A 9,961-nucleotide genomic window follows, 5' to 3' on the forward strand; every position below is an offset into this window, starting at 1 on the left:
GAGGCCAGACGACAGCACAGCAGGCCCATTCCTCAGACGTCTTCCCACCCACGTATTTGTCAAAAGGGCGCAGAACCGTCGACGTCTGAACGACGCCTCGGATTAAACACACACCTCTGTTCTGTTATCTGTGCAGACGCCAATAAATAAGACAAAAAAAAAAAAAACAAACAAAAAAAAACTTTAGACCAAATTATCTACAAGACGATGTGGGATGTGGCCCATTAAAACTGGGCTGAATTAATCATCATCACAGAACAACACCATATAATTCTTTACACTTGAGGCACTGTTTCACAGATATATTTAACATCAGCAATTAAAGCACTGTTTTTTTTAAACCTGGGGGTCGTGACCTCACACATGGTCGCCTGAAATGTCAACTAATTGATACGAAATGTTCCGATATTAGTAACCCGACGTTAAGACGGAACAGTCTTAGAGTCTTTACTACGATCACACTTTGACTACAGTTACATTGGGGGAAAAAAAACACAAAAACCTGAATATATTGTTGTGCCAGTAGTACCGCAATATATCGCAATATATCGTATTGTTGCCCCTGTATTGTGGGTTGGTACGGTGCAGCACCTGCGACCCGGTAATGGATAAGCAAATGAAAATGGATGTTTCCTTTGTATCGTGATACGTATCGTATCGCCAGATTCCTGCCGATGAACGGCCCCTAATGATTTGATAATCATTTGTTAATTATTCCCCGGGGTGAGTTATTCCACCATCACCGTCGCTGTCGTCAGACCAGGGCGAACGCGCAGCTCCTCTTCGACACCAACATTCCGGCCGGTCTTAGAGCCAAGAACGATGCCACAGTGAATAAGAGTCAACGTAAAGCATGAAAGAAATCAATACAAACACAATAATGTTGTAATCCTATCTCCATTACAGCGTGCACTCAGCAACCTGTCTCACTGAGGCAGAATTAAGACATCCAGGATCACAGAGGACATCAGTCTCCATCCTGCCCACTCAGCTCCCAGACCGGACCAGGTGAGTCCATCTCATCCGAGTGCCGGAACGCCAGTGGATCCGGTTTCACACCGAGTCATCAAGGCGATGGGAGCGCCGATAAACGGCCGCACGTGAGGACGTACAACAGTAAAAACTGACAGAACGGCAGCCGTCGTTAAAGAAGCGAAGACGGCGTCGGTCGCCAAACAAAAACAACGCCGTCAGATTAGAGTCGTCTGTGATAATAGCGGCCGCTCTTTGATCCGACTGTTGTTGGAACCGTAATCACTTTGATGTCGTCGTGGATCCCTTTAAAGAACAAAGGCTCGCGCTGCGTCCGAGACAAAAAGAAGACAACGGTCTATAATTACACGCTAGCCAACGCTGAAGACAACAAAAGAGCTAGAGGGTGACCTTTGACCCCACCGTCTCCCAGACTATAAATGTATAGAGATAGTATAGTATTTACGCAGCCACCGAATGTCGATCAAATATGTTTTCCGACTGCACGACAAAACGTCAAACCACAGCACAGAGGAGAAAACACGTCCATCCAGACGGCGGAGACCTGCAGGCTCTCCTCGACGTGATTGGTTGGAGATTGATTACGGGTCAATACGGAGTCAATGACCATCGACTGATTGTGTAATTAAAGATGATAGATTGACCAATAAATGTTTCCAGGGTTTCCAAAGTGAGGCGTGGATGCACTGAGGCAGACAGAAATATTAGCATACGAGCTAACAACGGCTAACTAGAGCTAACGGAGCGCGTCAGGAGAGACGGCGCTTGTCAAATAGAAAGTCTCGGTAATAATAATGGTATCTGCAACTAGTACACAGGTACAAATGGCTTATAGTACACTGTGTCCTACTGGCTAACTTGAGCAATACACAAAAAAATATATTATTACAAAAAAAAGTACAACCAGCGGTGCCTTAAATATCTTTGAGTTTGGACTCAGCCTGACGTCTCATTGTCCTGTAATAAAAACTAAGGTTAACTGAGTGACGGGTCAGTACTACAGTACAGCCCGCTGCTACCATGACGACGACACTGACTAAAGCCAAAAATCACCAGTCGTGGCTCCAGCCAGCGCGGCTCAGTTCCTGGCAGCAGGCACCGGAAAAATGACCTCAAATGTTTTATACCTGCTGAAAAATTAGAGGAAACCAGAGTTTTTTTTTTTGACCCCCAGTTGGAGAAACAGTTTCCTTCATGAAGAAACATGGCTGATGGTCCGGGGACAGAGACTGGACGGGTTTGGACAGTCTGGAGGAAGACCTAGAAGAGCATCAAATACATGCCTAGACCCCTAGTGGCCGTCTGCGGGATCTGAGTCTGACAGGACTAGACGGGGTCAGGGGTCGTCTCTGTCAACTCAATATAATACAAATAAACGCTGCAATAAATAAACATGCAGCAGGGCGGCGTCAAACGTGCATCACTTCAGCAGTTGAAGTTTTTTTTTTTACTATTTTTTTTTCGAACAACATGAAAATCAAATTTTAATTGCGTTTATGATGAATCCATCTACAGCTCTGGAAGCTAATTAACAAGTGCCGTAAAGACGAGGCGACGCCGACTGATTACCAACGGGGGCTCACGTCTACCGCGCGTTATGTATTGTTCATTATTCGTGTTCAACTCGTGACTAATGGCACGCGGCAAAAGCAGGAAGCGGCGTCCCGTGCCGTTGAACAGCGGGACGTTCTTCACGTCGGGTCGTGTGAGCGCCGCTCTCCATCCTTCAGGTCCGGCACTTATCCTTCATCATGGCGAGCAGCTCTGCTGACTGACTGCCCGCGCTCGGGCTTCGTTTCTATGTTGTTACTCTGTGATGAAGTGCTGAAAATAGCAGCGGATACCGAGTTTTTTATTGAAGAAGGCGCCGGTTCAGAACATCTGTCTTCAGACTGCGACGTTAATGACAAGGATCTGAAGATGAAATATTCCCGGGGCTTGGATGTACTTGAAAACTTCAGCAAATATTCCGTCTCCGTTGCTATAAAGTGTCAACTGTGCAGCATCGGACCACCTGAGTAAATAAGACCAGCCTTAAACTGGAGTTACAGCCCTGTCGTGGCGGGTGGGAGTGTACAGCCCCCCCCGCCCCCTCCCCACCTGCCCCTGATGTTTTTACCCTCATTTGAAGTAACTGCACATCCCGACCAATCTGCCTCCTCTCGGGGGGGTGGGGCGGGGTGGGGGGGGTTAATAACAGATTACTTTGCCTGGCCTCGTGGCGCCGGGACAGGACCAGACCTCCCGCTCCTCTCTGGACCATCGGTTCAAAGATATTACTGAGGGGGAAACGTGTGCTGCGAAGGTTCCCAGAGACAAGAAGAAAGACCGTACCTGTGGAAGAGGACGGACTTCACCAGGGTCACCACGTCACGGCTGGCGTTGTAACCTGCGCACACGATGGCCACGTGGATGGTCTGTGGAGACGGAGGCAGCGGTTAGAGAACGGGAACATGACAGAAAATCATTCTTCAAAAAAAAAAACTGATGATCACGAAAAAAAGAAAAAAAACTCACAGAAGAAGTACTTCCACTGAGGAAGTATCAGAGTATTTGTCTCACAGAAATGAAGTTAAGGGCGAGCAGCGCCGCTTCTGACGTTAGCAAAATAATTCAGGTAATCGTCGACAAAGGCAGCGATTAAAACAAATTCACATTCATAAAAAAATAATTTATAAAAGAACTAAAAACTGAAACTAACTGAAGTAAAAATTTATAAAAGAACTAAAAACTGAAACTAATTGAAGTAAAAAGTACTAAGAACTTCATCTTCATCATAACGGCACCGTAGTACTTTTAAAGTACCAGTACTTCAAGGTTACACTGTTACACTTGACAGTAATATAATTATATTAACTATAATATTTTGAATAAATTCACCTTAATCTCAAATACGTACGAATACTGATCCCAATCAGGAATTAATCGTTGGTTCAACTCCCAACAAATCTTGGTCGTCAAGTGTCACCTTGAAAAAAAAAAAAAAAAGAAATCCAACCCACAACCCTGGACAAACAAACTCTTAATTTCCGAACTCTCCAGGTCATTTCGTCCCTGACCTTCTGTGAAGTAGAAATCCAACCCACAACCCTGGACAAACAAACCCTGACCTTCTGTGAAGCGAGGAAGTATCAGAGTATTTGTCTCACATTGTCAACACGGAAATGAAGTTAAGGGCGAGCAGCGCCGCTTCTGATGTTAGCAAAATAATTCAGGTAATCGTCGACAAAGGCAGCGATTAAAATAAATTCACATTCATAAAAAAATAATTTATAAAAGAACTAAAAACTGAAACTAACTGAAGTAAAAATAAGTACTAAGAACTTCATCTTCATCATAACGGCACCGTAGTACTATTAAAGTACCAGTACTTCAAGGTTAAACTGTTACACTTGACAGTAATATAATTATATTAACTATAATATTTTGAATAAATTCACCTTAATCTCAAATACGTACGAATACTGATCCCAATCAGGAATTAATCGTTGGTTCAACTCCCAACAAATCTTGGTCGTCAAGTGTCACCTTGAAAAAAAAAAAAAAAAAAAATCGTCAAGTGTCCCCTTGAAAAAAAAAAAAAAAAAGAAATCCAACCCACAACCCTGGACAAACAAACCCTGACCTTCTGTGAAGCTCTCACCTTGTTCCAGACGGCGTTGAACCCCCAACATTTCAATACGTTTATTTATTTAATTACAGCCTCCAGATGAACCTGAGTGCAGGAAGTTTGGGAGGTTTTTTGTTGTTGTTTTTTTTTTGTTTTTTAGCTGAAACTCTCACTGCCTGTGCAGCCTCGGGGCCATGAGCCACAGCGGTTGGCGTCTTGACCTTTCAAAAGTCCAAGTGTATTTTCTTTACTTCTCTTCTTAGAGTTTCTTCAGCAGCAGGTGCAGAGGGTCGTGTTCAAATGCTACAGTCTGGACGGCGGCTCCACTTTCCCTGCAGTGGGCCGCAGCCCAACACTGCGGTGTAAGCACCACAAATATATATATATAAATATATATATATATATATGTGCCTGGATGTATTTGTGATTGACAGCTGATGTAAAAGGGAAACTGAGAGTGGTACGAGGAAAAATACAACCCGAGGTGAAAGGCTATCTGGGAACAACACGCAGCAGTCGCAGCGATGGCTGCTCTGACGTTAGCTAGCGCTAGTCTGATCTAATAAACGTGGAGAGGCTGGTCGGAACCGTGATGTTGAGCAGTCGGAATGTCTCGCATTCCTGTCGATGCTTCCGTCTGGACTCAGACAAAAACAGCTCAAAGTTTGTTTTTTTTAATTTAAATCCTTCTCGTCTTTCCTGTGTTTTTATGCTCATCGTTTTTTCGTCTCGTGTCGTTGCTCCTTCTGACGTGCTAACGTAGCGTATCCGTAGCCTCGTGTCAATCAGACACAGACTGGACACCTCTTAAAAATCTGCCTGAGAATCAATCGTGATTTGTAATTAAATGATGCTATCGTTATGCTAATGCTAAAGCAATTAATGCGAACATTATTCAGGAGTGATCCTTCAATAATAATGACGTCATGTTTATTATTTCTATAAGGACATTTGTTTTACAACTTATTTGGCTTTTTAAAAAAATATAATTATATACAAATATATTTACATAAATATATACATACAATACATGTATGTATATATTTATGTAAATGTGTGTACACATGTATATACATACAATACATGTATGTATATTTATGTAAATGTCTGTATATATGTATATGTTTTTATATATACATATTTATTAATATAAAATGACTGAACATTTTCACTCGCCTGTATATATTTGGATATATGTGGGTCAGGACTGTCATTATAAATTCAAACTGCCGTCCGTCTTTTGTCTTTTTTTATTTGAACTTCCAGGGGTCATGAGGTCATTCAAAGTGGTATTGTGTTGGAGTGGAGAACGGTTGAAAGTGACGTGTGGAGATAAATCTTCCACACTCTCATCGACACCTTCAGGCAGAGCGGAGTCTTCCCAATTAGCCTGCTTCTCTTTGAAGTGTCTTTGAAGACGCCCGAGGACGGAGACACGCGAGGAAGTGTCTTTGAAGACGCCCGAGGACGAAGACGCCGAAAAAAGGCCGTCAGGTTCACCCTCTGAACGGCGACGCTGTGGGCCCGTGGTGCCCACCGCTGCACCACTGCACCGACAACTCAAAAGTGAAAAAACCAGAGCCTGATTGTTCTGATTAGCATCCTCAGAACCCGTTAGCATGACCAGTTTCCCGGTTGCTCTTTAGCCGTCTGGACAGATTGGTACTGAGAGGTGCTATCAGTGCAGGGATCACTGAGCCACCGCGTTAAAGCCCTCACATCATCCAGCTCTTTCAGAGGGAGCCATATCCCGACGGCAAACCAACACCATCACTGATAGAAGATTGCGCTAACAGGCTAAAACAGCCTGTAATAGCTTCTTACAGTAAACTAATGGCACTCTGGTTCCTGGAAAACAGCTCTGAGGTCAGCTATATATAAAGAGGCTCTGAGTGCTCTGCCGTCTGTGAAGCCGTAATAGCAGCACAGGCCTTCATTTTTTTTTTTTTTTTTTTGTTTACAAACTGTCACACCGTAGCGAAGGGCTCCAAACGCGTCTCACTCTCACCTCACATTTATCCACCACCGGCTGCTGAACGCAGTCCGAGTTGTTCCCGACCGCGGCCGCTCTCTGGACCTCGTTGTCACCGGTGCCCTCCTCGGAGTGAGCTCGACTCTGGTTGCCGCGGTGGCCGGCGTAGGGGGCGTGCGCCGGTTGGCTCCTGGGCGCCTGGCTCAGCTCCCGGCGTAGAGCCCTGTTCTCCTCCTCCACCGCACGGACGCGCAGCTCTAAGGCCTGCCGCTCGCCGCCTCCGCCCGACACCGTTGGCGCCTGGACCTCGAGCGGAGACAGTGGGAGGGGCTTGACTGCGGGTGGGACAGAAAAGAAAAAAAACAAGATTTAATTAAAGGAAATGAAAATGAGACATCAGCGCCACCTAAGATGTTTAATAATGCTAATGTGATACAGTAGCAGCGCGTTGTTGGACGGAAGCAATCAGCGACGAGGAGCCCTCGGGCCTTGACCTTCAGAGAACATCTGCATTTTAAATGTTACATTTTAATCTTTTTTTTTATTTCATTACCACCGTCCATGAGTTCAGTCTAAATTTAGACTAAGTTTTTTTAAATTAAAATTAAAATGACCAAATAAATGAAGTACTTTTTCACATGTTGGTGGGTCCAGATCCAACCATGTTCTGGGTCTCAGAACAAAAGAAACCACACGGTTGTCAGTCTACAGTTTAACGACGTCACAGTTGAAAACTGTTTGAATTCATCTGAGGTCAGGTAGAAAAAACAAAAATGTGAAACAGAGAAAATACACAGAGGCAATGCTAATGCTAACCTCAAAAAACATTTACACTTGATATCACTTTGCTGCTGTGAAGGTTGTCGGTTCAAAGCCCTTCTTGTTTGCAGGTTTGGACTTAATTAGTTTAATTTTGTAAATACTTGGAGATTTTATTTCAAGATAAGGGAAAGAAAAACCATTCTGAAGTTTTTTCACGTAGAGTTCCAAGAGAAACTGTGAACCTGCAGACAAACCTAAGGCTCCATGTACGTGTTGGCTTCACGCACGTCAAATGTTGGTTCCACATAATATGGCAACAACATCGGACGGATGGCTCTGCACATTCATCCAACTTTGAAAACAATCATTTCTCAGCTGATGAATTTATAATTTGGATCCTTCTGGGTCGTGACCTCGCCGCAGCTTTAGAGAGAAAACGTTTCAAACGTGACGTGACTGCCGTGAAAACGACACTCGATGCTTCAGAGATTACAAAGTTTCGTGGGGAGTTGAACCTGGAATAAACTGAAATCCCAGCAGAGGCACGGGCGCTGGTTCACATTAGTGTCGACGGACACGGATATCTCCGGATCGATACTTCCTAGTACTAACAGAAAAGCAGCTCGCACTCAGTGTATCCACATCAGGAGCAGTTTCCTCCTCCTCCTCCTCCTCCTCCTCCTCCTCCTCCTCCCAGTATGAACAGGCAGCTCTTACTCTCTTCAGAGAGAGGAGACGGAGAGCGGGGGGGGGGGTCTTGGAAAAGCTTGTTTGTGGACCATTAAAGAATACCGTAGGTGATCTATGCAGAATCTCAATGGGCAGAGGAGCCGACTTTGGAAGGCTGCGGTCCTGGCAGGGAACCAGAGGCATTATGGCTCCAATTACGTGTATTGATCTGTGCTAGAGAGAAAAGAGGGCTTTCCAGTATGATACCATCTGTCAAACCACTTCCACCGGTTGCTTCCAGGCAACTGAAGCACCTCCAGATACACGGAGCCTCCTCCTAATACACCAGGGTTCTTTATCATGTACTTGATATGTTTTTTTAATGAAGTAACTAATGTATATTTATAAGAAGGGTTGTTTTTGAAAATACCAATCTACATAAATTAGAATCAGAAGCTACAAAGGTAATAATACAACATGTGTCATGATCTTCTAGTTTCAACTTCAGTGTGAAAACCTGTTCCTCTTTAGTTGAACACAACGCTGATTTACTCATAGGAATTGAAAAAAATACATAAAGAAAGGTAAGAAATCTAAAGTAAAAAAAATTTCATTTTTCTTCCTGTGGTCCAGTATCACACGATCAACCTGGAATTCCCTGGTCTGATTTATCAATAATTTGTTGACCCCTATGCAGTACTTTTGCAGCCCCCCAAAGGGTTGTGCACCTCATATTGAAGACCACTGTACTACAGTACATGCATGGTAATGTACAGGTACGAACAACAGAGACAAAGAGAAGAGTTAGCTATTACAACGACGACGCTGCCAAAAGGTTTGTCATCTTATTGCATAAATACATAATCAAATATATACGGTATATGAACTTGGAATATAAATAGGTCAGACCATTCTTTCTCTTGTCTTCTGCCCACAGAGAGGGTGACGGCGTCGAGGGCCGCTAAGCTATCGCACAGAAAAACCAAAGTACCTTCTGGATTCCGCTGGTTCCAAGCTGTAATTAATTTCCAGAGTGGATTTGCGGAGACTAATCCCAGTGAAATGGACTCCATGACCATTTGTTTGTGCTGCTCAGAAATTGCATATGGCATTTTCCGAGCGGCAGATGCACCTGGTCCTTTGTGCGGCCGAGCCAATTCCATTTGGCTCTGAGGGATTTCTCAGGAAGCTCATTGTCTACGTGACAACAGAAGTCTCTGCACAAGACATGGATCAAACGTCCTCGGCCGACGACAAGACGAATGAAATAAATGGTACGTCAGCTAGGTGGCAACAAAGTTAGCGACGCCTGAAAGATTTCCGCTGGTCATTCGTCTACACCTCGTTTACAGCAGTGACTCCCAATCACCGTCTCGACCAGCGAAAATGATGCAATTTCACTTGATTGGTCTGAAGATGATTTTGTCTTTGTTCGTCTATGCGACAGTGACAGCCGAAATATTAAATACTACTCCACTAGGTGGCAACGGATGGCATATGAAATCTATTAAAAAAGAGAGAGAGAAAGAGAGATGTTGGAAGAAATGTGCCTTTCTTCAACTCCTGCTGGTAAATCAGTGTTGTGTTCAACTAAACAGGACCAGGTTTCACACTGTCCACACAAATATAAAAAACACGCAAACCTGAAAAACACGCAAACTCCATACAGAAACCATCAGTTCGGACCAGTGATCTGTTCCAAGGCAAGAACACAAAGCCAGAGAATTTATTTGCGAGAGGGAAATATTCAGCGGCTCCACATTAGAATAAAAGCTTTTATGTCCCCCTGGTGTCAAACCGGTGTTGTTTCTCTTCTTCTTTTATGTGCACGCTTCTTGTTTTATGAAATCCAACGTCCCAACGCCTCATGTTTTTTTTTAAAGGTAGCTGAAATCAACAGCTGCCCCCTCGACGAGAACATGACGTAAACATAAATAAAGACGCAGAGCAAACAG

General features: G+C 44.0%; 1 protein-coding gene across 1 annotated transcript in view; it reads right to left on the minus strand.

Moving 5' to 3' along the window:
- Positions 1 to 3,172: 3,172 nt before the first annotated feature.
- Positions 3,173 to 9,961, minus strand: part of LOC107988884 (LARGE xylosyl- and glucuronyltransferase 1-like) — a 30,684-nt gene continuing 23,895 nt past the window's right edge. Inside the window, exons 3-4 of the mRNA XM_017034536.2 lie at positions 6,612 to 6,910; positions 3,173 to 3,410 (exon numbers count right to left, since the gene is read on the minus strand). Of these exons, the coding sequence (XP_016890025.1) occupies positions 3,270 to 3,410; positions 6,612 to 6,910 (440 nt within the window). The 3' untranslated portion in view covers positions 3,173 to 3,269. The remainder of the gene's footprint in view (positions 3,411 to 6,611; positions 6,911 to 9,961) is intronic.

This window comes from Cynoglossus semilaevis, chromosome 8, assembly GCF_000523025.1.
Source record: "Cynoglossus semilaevis isolate Cse_v1.0 chromosome 8, Cse_v1.0, whole genome shotgun sequence".
Classification (NCBI taxonomy): domain Eukaryota; kingdom Metazoa; phylum Chordata; class Actinopteri; order Pleuronectiformes; family Cynoglossidae; genus Cynoglossus; species Cynoglossus semilaevis.